The sequence below is a fragment of the Pteropus medius genome, unplaced genomic scaffold (genome assembly GCF_902729225.1).
Source record: "Pteropus medius unplaced genomic scaffold, Ma_sr-lr_union100, whole genome shotgun sequence".
NCBI classification, from domain to species: domain Eukaryota; kingdom Metazoa; phylum Chordata; class Mammalia; order Chiroptera; family Pteropodidae; genus Pteropus; species Pteropus medius.
Window position 1 is genome coordinate 6,561,527 of NW_024347790.1, and position 17,937 is coordinate 6,579,463.

Here is a 17,937-nt window from a genome sequence, read left to right on the forward strand (position 1 = left end):
TTATCCTTATTTTACAGATAAGGAAACGGAGGTTGGACAGATTAAGTGACTTTCCAATAGAGTCCAGAGCTCAAACTGAAATGTCTGACTTCAAAGCTTGGGCTCTTAATGACCACACTATATGGTAAGGTGTCAAAGACTGATGTATTACTAATTAACTTCTTGAAATAAAAGCATATACAGAAATAAAATGTAAGTTTTTACAGCATTAAAGCAAGATGAAGGACTGTGTTTATATTTGTTAGGTGGTGCATAATGTAATGAGGACACGTAAAATAAAAAAGCTAAATAGAAAATTCATAATGAGCATATACATGTTTTTCAGAAATACTTCACCTTCTTCAGTGTTTTTGAGAAATGTTTACTAAAAACTAACCTAATGATGAAAAGAACAATTACCCAGTTCAGAAGAGAACACTTTATATTATTAATACTATACAGAAAATAAATATTCTTTAAAGCAAACACTAAAGTCAAATTTAGAAAGTGAGCCACAACGTAAGTGAGCTATAACATTAAATCTTCCTCTGTCTTTTGCACTCATGGGCCTCCACAGCCTGTATATTTAGAAACTCACAATATGAAACAGAGTACGAAAAAAAAAAAGCAGCACAATTCTCAGTATTTTTCAAAATGCTAAAGAAACAATGGATGTGCATTTTCAACAACATCATAAAATAAATCTTCACAGCTAAGGGTCACTTTAATATGTTTACCATGAGGAATTTTTTTAATTGAAGTTTAAAGCTAATACAGGGGGGAAAAAAGAATTTCCTCTCAAACTCTCATTCGAAATCTAAATCTTACAGAAAAATCTAAAATAACTTACAGATGCATTCCGATTTGAAAAATATACGAGTAGTTTTGAAATCTTGAGTCGTGCGCATATAAAGTTTAATACTTCCACTTTAAAACACACACTCAAAACCCACCGCACTGCTAAGGCTCAACGCATGGCTGCATTTGAAAAGAAGACCCGAACAGGTGGATGGGTAGATCACTGCCCAGTTCTAGAAAGAAGAAAACAGACTAGGCAAGGGACACCTTGGAAAAGCTGTGTCAGGTGTCCGTTAATGCTCCCATTTTTAGGGAGCCGTGCCCTGTACTTTGTTTTAAATACTCATTCTATCTCACAATCAATCCCTCTGCAGCAACTAATACCCACTGCATGATGAGTACAGAGCTACAGTGGGTCCCTGGCCACCTGCCTTTGCTGCCTCTCAAAAGCCACATGGGTAACTGCATTACAGCCTCAGGAGGGGGCCCAGAAATCCTACTGGAAATAAAGGTTTTTAGAAAAGTTAAAACGTCCGTCATACCACAAGACTGACTTTCACAAGTCATTAAAACAGAAAGAACCTGCAGAAACTAAAGGAAAAACATTCTAGAGGCATTTATTCATTTGGGGGCAGAGGAATTATAGTCGTTTAATCGGAGAGAAGTAGCCTTGTCCTTTTTTTAAAAGCCCCAAGAGCTTTCCATTTGGCATCTCGTCTGTCGATGGGTGCAAGATGTAGCCATGTATAAATGTACAAAGAGTGACCAGAAAATTATTTCAAGATAGAAATATCAACAGGACTTGGGAGGCCTTGAAAGTTAAGATGTGATTATGGGGAAGGAAGGAAGAGAAGTGTGTTCGGGGTTTGTTTTCAAAGTCAGGGGCTGAGGTTGGAGGTGGAAGGCGGTTTTTTCAAAATACAAATGAACTCGGTAGGTGGATAACACTATCTGGTAACAAAGTTCGCCTAGGAGAACAGCCTAACCAGGCAGCCTGTCTACGAAAAACAAACCGGGACCAACACGAGCCTTGTCACAGTGTCCTCCTGAGCTGTGTGCATATATGCATTCCCATGGGAGCCCCATATTTACCCTATAAACACCGAGGTGAAAAAAGATAGTCTTCTCAACTACCTCTTGAAACACAGCTAAAACTCTTCATTGCTTAATAAACTAATAAAAGAAGTTTTAAGAAAATGAAGCTATCTGAGAAAGTTTTATCATAAAGTTAGTAATTAAATTCTGAAATTGAAATATAAACCCTAAATTGTGGAAGTAGTAGGATTATAAATCTCCATGCCAGAATTTCTCAGTTAAACTAGAAGCTGGGTCATAGTCATGAGATCCCCCACTCCCCTTTTCAAAATAAAGTGATAAGAACTGTGTCATTTTCTATGAAATCTTAAACCCTATTTCTTCTGGCCTATTCCATTTGAAACTGAAATTCTCTTCCCCATAAATATTTTAATGCCGTTCTCCTGTGAGCAGAAACGATCCATCAGCAAACAATTTCATAATTGTTTCACAAGCTTACAATGCACAGAATGCCACAAAGCAAAGTTCCTGGGTGGAAGAGAAAAAGGTTCCTGCACTTTGAAAATAAGAGTGAAGTCTTGAGAATATACCGTCAAATGAAGAAACAGATACTGTGGCCAACGTGTAATTAATTCAAATGCAGAGTAAACTAACTGCCCGTGAGGGAGGGAAAGAGGGGACAGGCTTACCATCAATTCCATTCATGAAAATTCACACTGTCGAATATCTTTAAAAAAAAAAAATTCAAAGTTCATTGTGTATGTTTCCTTTCCCTATACCATCAAAAATGAGGCCTAATTTTGCTTTGCTTGACTATTGTTAGTGAATCTGTTATAGGCTAAATGGTGTCCCCCTAAAAAAGGTATGTTGAAGTCCTAACCACAGTCCCTCAGAATGTGACCTTATGTGGAGATGGGGTCTTTATAGAGGGAATCAAGTTAAACTGAGGTCATTAGGGTGGGCCCTAATCCAATATGACTGGTGTCCTTATTAAAAAAAAAAAAAAAAAAGGAAAGAAAGAAAAGAAAAGGCGGTCCCAGAGAGACATGCAGAGGGAAGATGATGTGAAGAGACACAGGGAGAAGGTGGCCCACTACAAGCCAAGGAGAGAGGCCCAGAACAGATCCATCCCTCAAAGCCCCGACAGGAAACCAAACCCACGGACACCTTGGTTTCTGACCACCAGCCCCCAGGACTGTGAGACAATCAACTTCCATTGTTTAAGCCACCATCTGTGGTACTTCGCACGACAGGGCAAGCAAACTAGGACAGAAGCTATAAGGACTTTTTATTTTGAAGTCCCCACAAAACATCCCTGTACTTATCCGCAGAAGAATTTTGCCAGGAATTAATGTCAAAGTTATTAGGCTGTAATTTTGACAATCTGCCTCTCCTCCCCTTTCTAAAATTTGGAATATTTTTCCATCTCGAAGCTCAAAACTCTCAAAGCTTTCTTTTGCACATAATTTCTCAAAGAAGAGGCAATAATAAGTGTAACTAATACTTTAACATGGTATCGATTCTGTCAACTGTTTACATAATGTGTCTGATTTATTCCTTACTGTAACCAAAAGAGATAGTATGTACTGTTTTCATCCTCAGTTGAAACACAGCCTCCTCATTTTGCAGATCAGATAACTGACTATATCACCATTTTACAGATGAGGGAACTGAGGCACAGGGAGGTGAAGCAACCAACTCAGCTGAGCACCTGAGTCCATTCTCTTACGTGTCCTACCACCTCTCTTCTCATCAATGGCCATGGCTCTATGGTTTCAGTACCAGGACCACACAGACTGGGTGTCCTCAGGCTGGACCTAGAGATCTCAACTCCTATTTCCATGAAGAATGGCTTGATGTCTTCCTACTATTCATTCTCCTTACCTTTCACGTCTGAATAATGTTCATGGATCTTTTCTAGTTTTAAATATCCTCTTCTTGATTGAAAGGATTAAAGTTAAATAGGAATTTAATAATTCTACTTTTTTTCTCTGTCATCTTTTATTATCATAGCGTCTCTCTGAAGCCATTGTTCATCTTTTTTCTCTTTTCTTTGTCTTTAGAATTGTTCACAAGCCATTGCTCACACTGGCCATTAGCTTTCCTGATCCCATTCTTACTGTTTGTGCATTTTTGAATTCTCAGTCTGCTACCTTTTAAACTGTGTGTTGTGCTAATCAGACCTTGGAACGCTCCACGGGATGCCCTGTGGCTTTTTTGGTTTTTGATTTTTGGTTTCTGTTTTAGAAAACAAAAAGTATTGCCCTTTTTCTCTCACACTGAAATAATTAACACATTTCAATCAGAACTTTGCCAAACTCTTCTATGTTACCGGGGCACCTTTCTTATTATCCCTTCTTTTGTTTGGTCAGTAAGTCTTTATTAAAGGCCAACTGTGACGGGGACTGCTCTAGTCACCAGGCACACAGGGGGCATCAAACTCTACGTGGCTCCCGCCTCACAGACTTTCTCATGACCTAGGGCTCCCTGAACACGCACAACCCCTCTCACTTCTCATACACTCTTTTTTCTGTTCCATTAAATTTATTGAGGTAACATTGGTTAATAACAGGATTTAAGTTTCAGGCGTACAATTCTATAATACATCATCTGCATACTGCATCGCATGCTCACCACCCAAAGCCCAGTCTCCTTCCGTCACCATAGATTTGACCCCCTTTACCCTCCTCAACCTCCCCACACTCCCCCAACTTCTGGTAACCACCATACTATTGTCTGTGTCTATGAGTTTCTTTGTTTGTTGCTTTCTGTTTTATATCCAACATCCCTCATTTGGGTATCTACATGAAAATTTTAAAAACATTTATTTATAAAGATGATTGCGCCCCTATGTTCACTGCAACGTGATTCGCAATAGCTAAGACATGGAAACAGCCTGTCTTTCGACGGATGATTGGATAAAGAAGCTGTGGTACATATATGCAATGGAATATTATTCAGCCATAGGAAAGGATGAAATACTGCCATTTATGACAATATGGATGAATCTTGAGAGTGTCATGCTAAGTGAAATAAGTATCATAGACTCTTAGGCTTTCCTGAAGTCTGGGGTTTATTCCTCCCATCACTCTGATGAACTTCAAGATAACGAAGACCCCTTCTTCCAAAGTTTTCACAACTACTAATCACCAACCATTTCTTCCTTATTTGCCCCCATTAAGTCTGAAGCAGCTTGAAAACAGTGAAACTATAAACAAAAGCAAAGCAACAACAACAACAACAAAAAACTGATAGCCCCATTTAAACTCTCGGCAGCTGTCTCACCAAAGCCTCCCTTTACCCTGCATCCTGCCTCCGAGCCAAAGCGTAAACACATCGAGATTCTTCAGTTGTGTTTCCCACCTGCAGAAGGTGCTTGGTCTGCCCCACGGCACTACCAATCCTGTTCCTCCTTCGTTCCATTCTCACCTGAATGTTCTCCATCATTTTTTCACCTTCAAGTTTCTCTCTATACGTGGATCTACCTATTAGACAAGTTTTTTTTGTTTTTTGTTTTTTTTTTAGCACAGCAAGCCCTTCTGCTGCCAGAACTGCGTTACCAGCCTGGCCTCACCACACACTGGCAATAATTCTGGATCTTATGAACCTTCTTTAGTGTCTAGGCATCGGTACAGATGGGTGAGACCATAAACATTCTCCTGTTGGTGTCCTCTGAGGATTACTCGATCCTTCCTCCATTCAGGTACTGCTTTTATGTTACCACCTGTGTTCTCCTGCTAGGGAATTAATTTTTAAATCCTGAGAAGCAATCTCTCCTGACCCACCAGAGAAAGATGCCAAAGTTAGGAAGCTTGCTATCAAATAAAGGACTGCTGTATCCCATTCAGAATAAATGTTCGTTTAAAATCAATCCACATGTGTTTATTCGGTGTCTATTACATACCCATCACTGTATAAAGAAAAAACAATATGCTTTTCTTTCAACATCTGTCAAACTGCCACTATGCAGGATGTCTCCTGGGCAGCTGCCCCTGTGCACAAATTATAGGTGCTTTTCCTCACTCCATAGCCTGTCAGGTACACATGACACAAGGGACACACAAACAAACCAGCTTTCTGCCTCCCGGCCAATTAAACCTGATGTTACATAACTACCATTTAAAACACACACACACACACACAGAGGCAAACCCTCTAAACAGGATTCTCTTTCTTCAGCAGCCTCTGAGGAAGAACTGTTCTAATATAGTGTTTCTATTCTTGACAGGAATAGCCCTTAATTATTATGTGCCTTAAGCATCCAGAAGTTTCTAAACAGAATTCCATTTAATGTTAAGAAAATCAGAGAACTACGTCAGTGGTAACAGAGAAGACGTGAGGGTGGGGGGAAGAGAGGGAGAAGACATGGGGGAGGTGGACACACAAGAGCCAGGCAGGGGAGGAGCACGGATTCTGCTGAGTTGTTTTTGAAGTTCTAGAAATCTGGGGAGAAAATACAAGAGCACTGAACGTCACCCAAGAAGATTAAATTCTTCCACGAGAGAATGTAAAGACTTTTCATTAATCCCTGATTATATTTTGTTTTAAGAAATAAATCATACTTATTTCCAAGAAAAAAAATATATATACACACACACATATATATACATATATATATATATATATATATATATATATATATATATGTACATATAGTTAGGCAAATGAATGGGCATATGGCCTGATGTCTTAAACACAGAATTCACTTTGAAAAACCTTGCTGTAACAAAGTGATTTTTACCAACTGCCTTGGTAGATGACGCTATTCTTGTCATCCTTTGTTCAGTGGCACGTCAGTGACCACTAATTTAGCTATAAATTTCAATATTCCACCCAAACAGAGGAAGTGGCAGCTATTGTTCATGTGTATCATCATTCTAAGCATGGCAGGCTGCAGCTGAGATCCCGTACAGATTCTCATGGAAAGAAAAGTCCGTTCCTTCTTGTTGAGTGAGCTCTCAGCTAGGGATGCCTGAGGCTGAACTGTATTGCTCGGAGGGCCAAAGGAGCTTGCTGTACCCCTAAAAAAGCAAGCTGGGAAATGTGCTCTCTCAAGGGGACGCTTACCAAGAACACAGGAGGTGCTGGAGTATACAAAGGCAACTGAGGCTATTCCTGCACTCAAGAATGTGACTGTTAACAGGAAAGACTTCCTTATTTAGAAAAACCAAATCTAGAGAGTTATATCCAGGGTCCTTCCCCAAATAGGTCCTCCTGTCCATCTTCGGTGTGCAGGCGGCAAACTGTTTATGTCCCACTCAACTTCCACTGATTGACCAAATAGATATGGTGGGTTTTAGACCATCGTTCTTGTCATAATGAAGGCTCATGTGTCAATAGTTCAAACAGTACATCCGATGAGGACATTGAGAAGCGAACCTGGTGTATAAGAAAGAACTTGACTAGCATTTTTCCATGGTTCCTCCAACTTAGTCTAAATAGTTGGAATTTCCTGAGTAATTGAAAATGTCATTGTCATTTATGAGTCCCTGGGTCCAAACTTGAGTTATGCTACCAAGATGGCTCAAGAGGGGACTGGCCACTCCAGAAATCCTGCGAATGGAGGGTTGGGGCTTTGATTCAACTGATATCCATGGACCTCACCTGGGGAGGGTCATGAGGGGGGGCACTGGAGATTGAACAAACACATGGTCAATGAGTCATCATGCCTGCTATCGAAACCCAAATAAAAACTCTGGACACTAAAGCTTAGCAGAGATTCCCAGTTGGTGAATGCATGGATGTGTCGAGAGAGACACACCCTGATTCCAAGGGGCCAGGGCAGGGGAACTCCATGGTCACGATTTTCCCATACCTCACCCTTCTGTCTCCTCACTTGGCTGCTCCTGATTTATGATAAAATAATCTTAAGCACAGCATTTTCCTGAGTTCTGTGAGTCATTCTAGCTAATTATCAAATCTGAGGGGGTGGTGGGAACCCCCAAACTTGTAGCCAATTGGTTACAAATGTGGTGTGGCCTGGGGACTCCCGACCTTGTGGCTGGCATCTGCAGTGAGGGCTCTCTTGTTGAGGATTAACTTGTGAAGCTGACGCCAATTCTGGGTGGTTAGCATTGGACTTGCACTGAAGCTTGGCAACCCCCATTCTCAATTCCTTAAACACATGCCAGAAATAATCCCTTTAAGAAGCAAAGCTCTTGCAGCTGACTGCACCTCCCCACCCCTAACCCACGTCCAACCCCAGGCTGGGAACTTCCATGGTCCAATCTCAGCAGGAAACCACCTCAGAGGAGTAGACAAACACAACCATAGTACAGGGCAGGCTTTTTAATAAGTGATATAATTGAGGTATGACAACCACAACAAGAGCACAAAGAAAGTCCAGTAATTGAGAAATTCAAAATGGCTTCACAAAGGCTGTCACGGCTACGTGCCTTAAAGATGAAAATTAACTTTAAAAGAGGGCGGGCCAGAAGGCATAACAACAGCGTGAATCAAGGGTCAAATCACCGCGTCAAGCTTAACAACAGCAAAAATTATATATAATTTTTATTATCTCCTTATTATGTGCCTGAAACTGTGCTAAACTTATTTGGATATTCCAATGAATCCTTGATCCTATGAAGCAGAGTCTACTATTGTGCCCACTTCGTAGGTGAAGACACTGAGACTTAGATTAAGGAACTTGATGAAGGCATCAGAACCAGCAATCCAGTGTGGCTGAAGTGAAAGAAATAACTAGAGGAAGGTAGATTGGGACAGGCCCTAGATGTCTGTCACAAATCTAATTTTTTTTTTCTATAGGCAATGGGGAATCATCAGAGGTGTCGCGCGAGAACTATGGTTTCAAAAGATAACTGTGGTGGCAGGAAAGGCATTCGAAAAGAGAAAAACTAAAACAGGAAGACCAGTTCGGGGATAATGGTCAGATCACCGGCCAAGTATGATAAGACAGCGTGAAGAAGGACAAGGACAGAGTAAACGGATACAAGAGGATGGGGAAGAAGGGGAGGGAGGTGTGGAAGATGACAGAGATGCACAAGGCTCTGGGGCCTGGGTGGATGGTGGGCACAGGAGCCAGGAGAGGATGGTACAGACATCCAAACTCCATCACTATCCGTCTGAGAATCCGCTATGTCTTTCTAGACTGAGGTGTGTGTTTACTGTGCTTCTGCCTGAATTGGGTGGAGTCAACACTCTTGACCGATTAACGAATGGCGAAGTCACATTTAAAGACCAAGTTCAATACTGGCAGGAAACTGTCGAACTCCGCATCCAGATCTCCAGCCACCCCACTTCTCCACACTCTCTGTGGTTGACTTGTACCTGCCTTTGATGGATAAAGAGCATCGGGGGAGCTAATCAAAGACTCTTGTCTAAATGGCTTTTTAGACTGCTGCGCTGAAGCAGAAATGTGACAGACCACCAGTCTACTTATCGATCTGATATTATCCAAAACCACACACACCACACTAGTTTCAAGCTTCTCCCAGGATTTGGTGGGAATGGGTCAACAGAGAGTGTGGGAAAGTAAACAGGAGCTGGACACAAAGCAGCTCCCTCAAGGACTCCACTAAAATGCACAGCTGACTAGAGAGATAAAATTAATACTGAGTTTCCAGGGCTGGATTTAACAATCCTGGCAGTTCAAAGCTGGTCCTTCTCACAGCTTCCTGTTCACTGCTCAGGCCTGTGCCCCACACCTAGATGTGCCGGGAGAGGCTGAGGAACTGTTTTATTCATAAGCTGACCTCCGGAATCAATAAGAATCCTTTTACTAAGTCCTTGAAATGTTCTGGCTACTAGCTCATAAATGTTAGTCTGGATCCCACGTCTCACATGCTAAATGCTTAGGCCTTGCTAATAACCCAACTGTAAGAGAAAAGAAAAATTTGACTTCCTGTTCCTCTCGAGATGGAGCCCCAAGGGGCCCTGATACTCTCAGGTGGGTATGTCTGCATCTCTCTCACTCCTGACAGTCCCAGGAACCACCCCCCTGGTAAAGCACTCATCTGAAAACGTTTAAAGAAGACATACTGAAATGCACTCTTACACAAGCCTCAGACACATAATCAATATTCCTTTACGCGCACACATCTATATCTTGCATCAACCATGCATTTCACCGTGATGTAGGAGATTTTTGCTGGGCTTCATCTCCAAATCTTTTCTAATCCGACATTATTCCATAATAAATATATCAACATAGAGAGAAACTATACATTGAAGGTAACTTTTGTAAACGTTTTCCAATGTCACAGAACTCAGTCCATGATTTTTAAATATGGGCTTCTACTATGATTTCAAAAGATACTAAAATTCATTAGATATCATCGAGGGCTCAATAAGGTAACTGGGAATCAGATCATTTTGCCTATACACTGGAACCTTTTAATTTTTTTCAAATTAAGTGTCTACTTCCCTCATTTTCAATCATTCAATCTTAACAAAGAAAAAAAGAAAAGAAAAGAAACTGTCATCCTCTTCCTGTATTGGGTCTGTGCAAGGAGCAAAAGGCCTGATTTTTGTGTGGTATGTAACTAAAAAGTCAAGCCAGGCATATCACAATTGATGCTAATGAGAACTCCTACACACCACAGTATCCTTCCATAGAAACTAAGTGTCACTTTTAACAATGTGACATTTTCTCCTCTCTAAGGGAGAAATGAGACAACTTTCAACTTCTTAAAAACGAGGGAGGGGACTAATATTTGGGCACCTAATAAAGTATCATTTGATATGCTAAAACTTACAAATATTCCCCCATTTAACTTCTATAAAGCTCCTGTTAGGTAGAAAGTATTATCCCATTTTACAGATTATCATTAAAACCCCCCAAAATTAAATGAGTATTAATAAGGAATCTTCTAGAAAGATATGTTTTGAAATCGAGCCTGAAAGCAGTGAGAGGAAATTCCATGTTCGTTATGGATTGGCAAAGGCGGGGCCCTCCTGTGGGTGGGGAGACTTTACCGCTGGGTGTTCAGACACCCAGGCTCCCCAAGTCAGCTCCTCTAGATGGCCCAAGCTCTGTCTGCCTCCCCAGAAAAAAATCTAGGCTGGGCAGCATCCTGAACTGGAGGCTAAGGCAGGGACTACACTCAGTGATGCAACACAACCCTCATGCTCACTGATGCACCTCATCTTTATTGAGCACTAAGCACCAGGCTCTGAGAATGTGGGAGTGAGTGAGACAGGTACCCTCGGAGCCACTCCAAGTGAGAAGGGGGTACAGACAGGTAAGCCCATGGTTTCTGGTTAGGCCTGTGCCTTATACTTTGGTTTGCTGGAGAGGCTGCAGAACTGTTTTATTCATAAGTAGACCTTTAAAATCAATACTAATCCTTCTACTAAGTCCCTGACAAGCTCTGGGTACTCAGCTCATAAATAGTAATCTAGATCCCACTTCTCACACTGCTAAAAGCCTCGGTCTTTTGCTAATAATCCTAACCCATTTTACAGATGAAGAAACTGAAGCTTAGTGATCAAGAGACTTGCTCAGTCAGATGTGATGAAGCCAGGATTCAAATCCAGTTCTGTGTCACTTCAAAACTCCAATTACACCATAGGGCCTTTCAGAGACACTCTTAAGTAATCAAAGCTAACCTAATAGCAAGAATTTCATAATTTCCCTTGAGATAATTCAAGTCCTTGGAGTGTTACAGAAGCAGGTTTGGGAGGCCTAAACAGAGATAAGAGGAAAATTCTGAAGTTTAAATTTAATTTCCTTCCATGTCCTCTGAGTAGCCCCTATTAAAGGCCCTAATAAAGAGTGACCAACAGAGAGTCAGTGACGCATCGGCCTAAATAATACTCCTCAAGACAGGCTGGCTGGATGGCACTGACCGTTCTGGGTGGCTCATAATGACAGCATCTAGCTCAGCATCTTTCTGAGCTGTTGATAGTCAACAAATATTCACAAGATGGAATGCTAACACAGGCAGAACCAAAGTAAACACGTGCACAGCTCCCACTGTTTTATTTTTAAAGTCTTCCAAAATTATGTAAAGTCAAACTACTTGGTGAGAGGGAATCTTATTTGAAAGGATGACTAAACATATTTAGCACAGATAATTGTATCCATTCATCCCTGTAAGTAAACATACATTTGACACAGCTATTAGGTATATAAAACGTGGGCAGGTCGGGACATATTTTTCATCCTTCCACCCCCAAAAAAGATTTCCACCAAAGTGATGATTTGGAGAAATTATTGGCAAGGTCCTGTGAAACAACTGCATCATTCCTTGACCTGAAATAACTTGACCTCTGGCGACAGTGCACTAACTGGCCAGTCATTGGCACTGCTAGTTCTACATGGTAATATTTCTCAGAAAATTTTAAGAACTGATGTATTTTTTACAAACACATAACAAATGCAATTTTGACTTTCACACATGATCAATTAAATAATTTATTTGACAAATGGCCCTGGGCTTTACATTCAGCGTGTGGCTTGCTGGGTAGCAAAACGTTTATAGTTGAACTTGGCATATAAATTCACATACAAATGTGAGCTATGTTTTTTGTCTAATCATTTAGTGTTATTTTCTCAGCACCTCTTAGCAATAAAAATATTACCATGTCCTCTTTTCTTTGCAAGTTCCATGATGAAAAAAATCCTGAATATGCTTAAAAATCCACTGCCTGCTTATGAAACATAAAGACTTAAGAAAACATGGCACGTACTCAAGTAGACCAGTTTGTTTTTAAATATTTTAATAGTGTCCTCCGCTGCACTGGGAACTAAATGTGTATTGTGCCCAATTTTACATCCAGTGTGTACTATACTTTGATCATTCTATCAAAAGATCAAAATTTAAATATTATGTAAATGATATTTTATACATGTTCTCCTTTGCACAAAATCAAACGGCAAACTTGTTTCTTCTCTAAACACGTGAGAATATATAAAGAAGCAACAAACTTAAACAGAAGAAAATACTACTTCATTCCATTAAAAAAAAATGCCCTCAGGTATCAATTAAAATAAAAAGCCTTTATGTCTTAACATAATCCTAAATGTCTATGTTTATGCTTTCAAATTTTTAAGCATATTCTTAATGTTTATTTTAAAGGTTCTAGAGTTAATTATGCATGTTATTTTCACAAGAAATGCTATGTCAGTTCTCTTCTTGAAAACGCTGACAGGTTATATAAATCAACAGAAATGACAGCAGAAATTAAAGAACTACAATTCGGTATTTAACATTTTTAAAAAGTTGTCATTTCCATAACAACTAAACATAAAGTATGAACCTTGATTGGATTCTGGTTTTAAAAAAAACAGCTATAAAAGACATTTTAGGACAATGAGACAAATGTGAACATAAACAGGATATTAGATGTTTTGAAATTTTTGTTAATTTCCTCAGGTGTGGTAATGGCTCTGAAGTTCTTTAAGAAAATATCTTTACTCTTAGTGCTTGTATGAGATAATTTTTAGGGATAAAATATCTTGATGTATGAAACCAACTTGATGCATGAAAGTGACAAATGGTCCAACTATTAATAATAAAAGTATTTGCACATATAGGTAAAAACATGAAGCCAATATGGAAAAATGTTAATAATAATTGAATCTCAGTGCAGGCTATACCTATGTTCATTGTATTCTTTCAATCATTTTGTGTATACAAACATTTTCACAATAAAAAGTTGCCGGGAGAAGAACAGTCATTTTTACTTAAACATGGATGCATGTATATTGACGCCTGAAGCAAACTAGGTACAGATATAATTTTGCTTTACATGGACATACAATGTTTCATTTTCCAGTAGCGGTATGCTTCAGAGAATCAATTTTCCCCATTGACCCAGAGAAATTATGGCAACCCTTCTGGCCAAGACCACAGGGAACAGCTGACTGACACACACACACCCTGAATTAGAGCAGCGGCATCAGGCTCCCCAGAGGGTAATTCACTCTGACCAGCGAGTTTGCATGGCAACCGGTGCCCTTGGAAAAATCAGGCTTGAGAACGGACACTTGTAAGCCAGGAACCTTCACAGCAGATATAACCTATGACTTTGCCAGGCTCCATTTTCTGGAGATAGCATATGACATGAAGTTAAAACTAAACAAATTTAAATCATCAACTCTACTCATTCGGGCACGAACAATGGATTCCAGTCTTCTTTTGGTGGGCTACCAGGTTCGATATTAAGCAAAAGATCTGAGATGCTACCCCAAAATTCAAACTCAACCGAATAACAAAGTCCAGGAATTATATAAGAAATTTTAGAAAGAAAATCTGTAAGCATTTGATTTACAGATAACTGAGGTATTAAAAGTAGACTCAGACCTCTGAAACAACACAGCAGGACGTTTCTTATCCACAAAGAGAGGCGTTTTGTTTTGGGGTTCAGATCTCAAAGGTTTGGGGCATTAGTTCACTATTATGTCAGCGTGCAAACCAGCCACTCATGACTTGCTGCAGAATCTGTTATTCTTTTTAATTGGACCGAGCTGAAACTGAGCAGTAAGCACTGAATTTTCAAGAGGCCCAATGCAATCAAAGACTCTGCATCAACTGGATCTTTTTTTTTCTGTCTTTTTATCTTTTCTTTTTCACACATTATATTACATTACATCATATTTACAAATGTTGTCGTCTCCTCCTTCTCTTTCTCTCCCGTCTTTCTTCTTCCCCTCTGGTTCCTCTAGGTCTACCAGGCCCACTCAAAGGCATTGCTGTCACCAGGTTAAACTTCCGGCTCTGGAGCTATAAAGAATCTTGATGTGGCCCATAAAGCCTGACGGAATCGGGCCGGGAGCTAGCATACTTACAGGAAGAATGGTTCACGTTCCTTTAACCAAAGGACCATTATCCTGTTTATGGGTTGTCGGGGGCCCTTCCCCTTCTAGTTACTGTTGCCTGCCTTTGATCTTCAACCAATCATTTATACCTCTCTTTAAGAGAAGCAGGAGACCATGACCCTGAAATCTCATTTTGCTTCCGTTATGCCAGTAAGAGGCATGACACAGGAGGGGTGAAAACGTCAATAAGTTTGGGGAATATCTTACCCAAGAAAGTCCTGAATTCTGTTCAAAGTCCCCATTTTCTGATTTTTTTTTTTTTTTAAGTTTCTGGTCTATCCGTAAGCACTAAGTTAAGTCTGGAAGGAAATACAAAGTGCCTTTTTTTAAAGTTCTTCATCAGAAAGGTATGAGCACGTTATATCTGTTTACCAAAAATTTACTGTCTACGAACATACACTCCCATGAGTGAAGCATGAATTAACTATGGGCCCTCTATCTCCAGGAAACCTGAATGAACCTGCTTCAAACACTCGAGGAGGAATGAATCCCTGGCAATATTCCAGCCAAAAGGCCAGGCGCCTCCTCTGCCTCCTTGAGGCCCACAGGCCCCACAGGGAACTGGAAAGAAGGTTCAACAATTAGGGCCAAGGACCTACAGATGAAAACAGTCTGGGTGGGAGGATGCTCACGGAAGTAGAGAAACATCTGCCTCAGGGCAGCAAGGCAGCCTTTTGTAAGCACTGGCCAATGTTTAACCATTTGCAGCCTCTAGGAGTGATCTGAGCCCTTTCCTGAGGCTTATCCTCTCCCTGCCTCAATTTCTTTACCTGTCAAATGGGAATAACAATAGTCCCCCCCCAAAATGGCAGGGTCTGTAAATATTTAATGAGTCAGCATGCACAAAGAGCTTGGAACAGGGCCTAACTTGTGGTAAGTACTGTATAAATGCTAGCTAATTGCTATTTTAGGCTAGAAGCACATCTATAGAAAAGCCTGCAAGGAAGCTTACCTTCTTTAATCCACACCAAGAGAACTACTACTAACCAGATGGAAATAGCCACGTCTCAATTCTTTAGTTCCCTGTTTCAGGATCTCTGGAGTGGTCTCAGCTAGGACCAAGTAAGACTCCTTTCCATAACGGCTAGGTTCAGATATAAAACCTCAGTATGGCAACACTATATGATTAAAAATGGAAATTGACATGTGACTAAAATGGAAAGCTATCTGACATGAACTTCAGAGCCCACACGTTCTCAGTGTATAAGTTCTGCAGCTTCTAACAATTGTCCCCAACTTGGCAATCCTGTGAACCTCTTAAAGTAACCTTCTGACTAAAGCCGCCCACAAATTACCCTATACATTAGAAAGACAAAAATGCAATGACCTTTAACCAAGTACATGGCCCCAGAGTCCATGGCATAAACAGGTAACTAGCTGCTGCCACACCTGGGTGACACAGCAAGTCAATTCTTCAGAACAGGCAGAACGGCTCACTTGTATGCTCTGATGCTGTGCCACAGTTGGCACACCATGTTGACAATACTTACGCATTACAATAGGGCTTCTTTTCATAGCCTTTATAGTTGTTCATGTTCAGAGCCATCTTGCAGACTTCACAATGGAAACATCCTTTATGCCAATACTGAAAAAAAAATATGCAAAATTTTAGTACGATGCCAGTTGTTTCCAGGATGGGTACAGAAAAGACACATTTTTAGTGCCTCGTGGTCACAGCTTTTATTTGAAAAAACTACAACAAAACGATTGATGGTAACGGTGGATGTGTTTGCCTACTTTCGGTTAAGTAAATAAAGCAGGCAGCTATTAAAATTGAGTTTTAGATGAATCCCCACCACCACATACAGGCTCAGACGGAAGAACTGTCAAGGCTCTGTTCATATTGCACTTCTCTGAGCAGCCAGAGTGGGATTCTGAGCTTGGTTCGCGGAGGAACGGAGCCTGTGAAGTGGCTTCAAAAGGAAAACGACTCCAGTTCAAAGTGCCTAAACACCGTGCTTGTAGGATCTCGATAAATAAGCGACCACAGGAAGTCAGGCAACCCGCGGTGGCAGGAGGCGGACTATGGAAGTACACTTCGCCCCATCCCTGTCCAGCTTCCACTACACTGCGGGAAAGGTGGACTCCATCCGTTATGACTGTGGGGATGGCAGCGTGCTGTTATGAGGCATCTGTGTCACCACACGCAGATTTCACAGGGACCGCCTCCGGCTGGTTTCAATTGTCAGGCACTCAGGATAGCGCCGGGGTCTGTCTCCCAGGCTGCTCAACTCCATCCGCGCCTGGGAAGGGCCGGCCGCAGGGCTGCGGGGGCCGCGCGAAGGCCACTTCCTCTGAAATTCCCCAACCGGGTGGACGAGCCCCCGTGGGTCCTGCTCGCCGGGCGGAGCCGGGGCTCCCCGGGGGATTATTCTTAGCACTGCGGCAGCGGCCGCCCCTGACATATTAATTACTATTTGCCTCTCCACCTCGTCGCCGGCATTGGAAGCGCTGGGGCGGAGAAGTCGGGGTGCGGGCGGATCCTCCAGACCCCGGGTGCGGGGCAGGAGTGAAGGTGGGAGGAGACGCGGCTGGCCGATCAGCCCTTGGGTGCGGGGCCAGGCTTCCTGGCCTGGGGCCGCACTCCACCTTGCGCGCCCCACAGAAGCTCGGCCGAGGCCAGCGCAACCCCGCAGCCTCGCAGCCCCGCAGCCCCGCAGCCCCGCAGCCCCGCAGCCCGCAGCCCCGCAGCCCCGCAGCCGGACCAAAGCGGCTCTGCGTTCCAACAGCACCGGCGCCAAGCGAGCTCCCCAACACTCCCGCGGGCGTTTTTGTACCCTCAGCGCGGGCCAAGACCACGCAAACACGCAGACCCACGCGTCCCTTTCCGTCCCAGATGCCAAAACTTCTCGGAGCAGGTGCAGCCCGGCGCCCACGGGTCCGGGCAGGCCCCGCGCCCCTCGCTCACCTTATCCAGGCAGTTGACTTTCTCGGTGGGATACACGACTTTCCCGCAGCGTGCGCACTGGGGGTTCATTGTGGCGGTTCCCGTGGGTGGCGGCGAGGCGGTAGCGGCTGGGGGCTCCGAAGAGCCGCTGTGACATCCCCCGGCGAGCCCCGCACGGGCGGCCGGGCGCCGGAGACGGAGGCGGAGGCGGCGCGGGGTGGGGGGCGAACGGGGAGGGCGGCGGGGGCGCGCGGCGGGGCCTGGCGCCGGGGGGCGGCCGAGCTCTCCGGCTCGGGCTCGGCTGCGGCTCCGGCTGCGCGCCGCTCGCTCTGCGTCGCTCGCACTCCAGGTACCGGTGACTCACACAGACACTCGCTCCCGCCCCTCGCGCTCACTCGCTCCCCCGCCTCGCAGCCGCCGCCGCCGCCGCCGCCGCCGCCGCCGCCGCGCAGGCCAA

The 17,937-nt window shown here is 42.8% G+C and overlaps 1 protein-coding gene across 3 annotated transcripts in view; it reads right to left on the reverse strand.

Moving 5' to 3' along the window:
• LOC120614661 (LIM zinc-binding domain-containing Nebulette-like) overlaps positions 1-17,729 on the reverse strand; it is a 164,561-nt gene extending 146,832 nt beyond the window's left edge. For all 3 annotated transcript variants that reach the window (XM_039877521.1, XM_039877522.1, XM_039877523.1), the window contains exons 1-2: positions 17,502-17,729; positions 16,084-16,178 (exon numbers count right to left, since the gene is read on the reverse strand). In XM_039877521.1, coding sequence (XP_039733455.1) covers positions 16,084-16,178; positions 17,502-17,570 — 164 coding nt within the window. In that variant the 5' untranslated portion in view covers positions 17,571-17,729. The remainder of the gene's footprint in view (positions 1-16,083; positions 16,179-17,501) is intronic.
• Between the last annotated feature and the right edge of the window lie 208 nt (positions 17,730-17,937).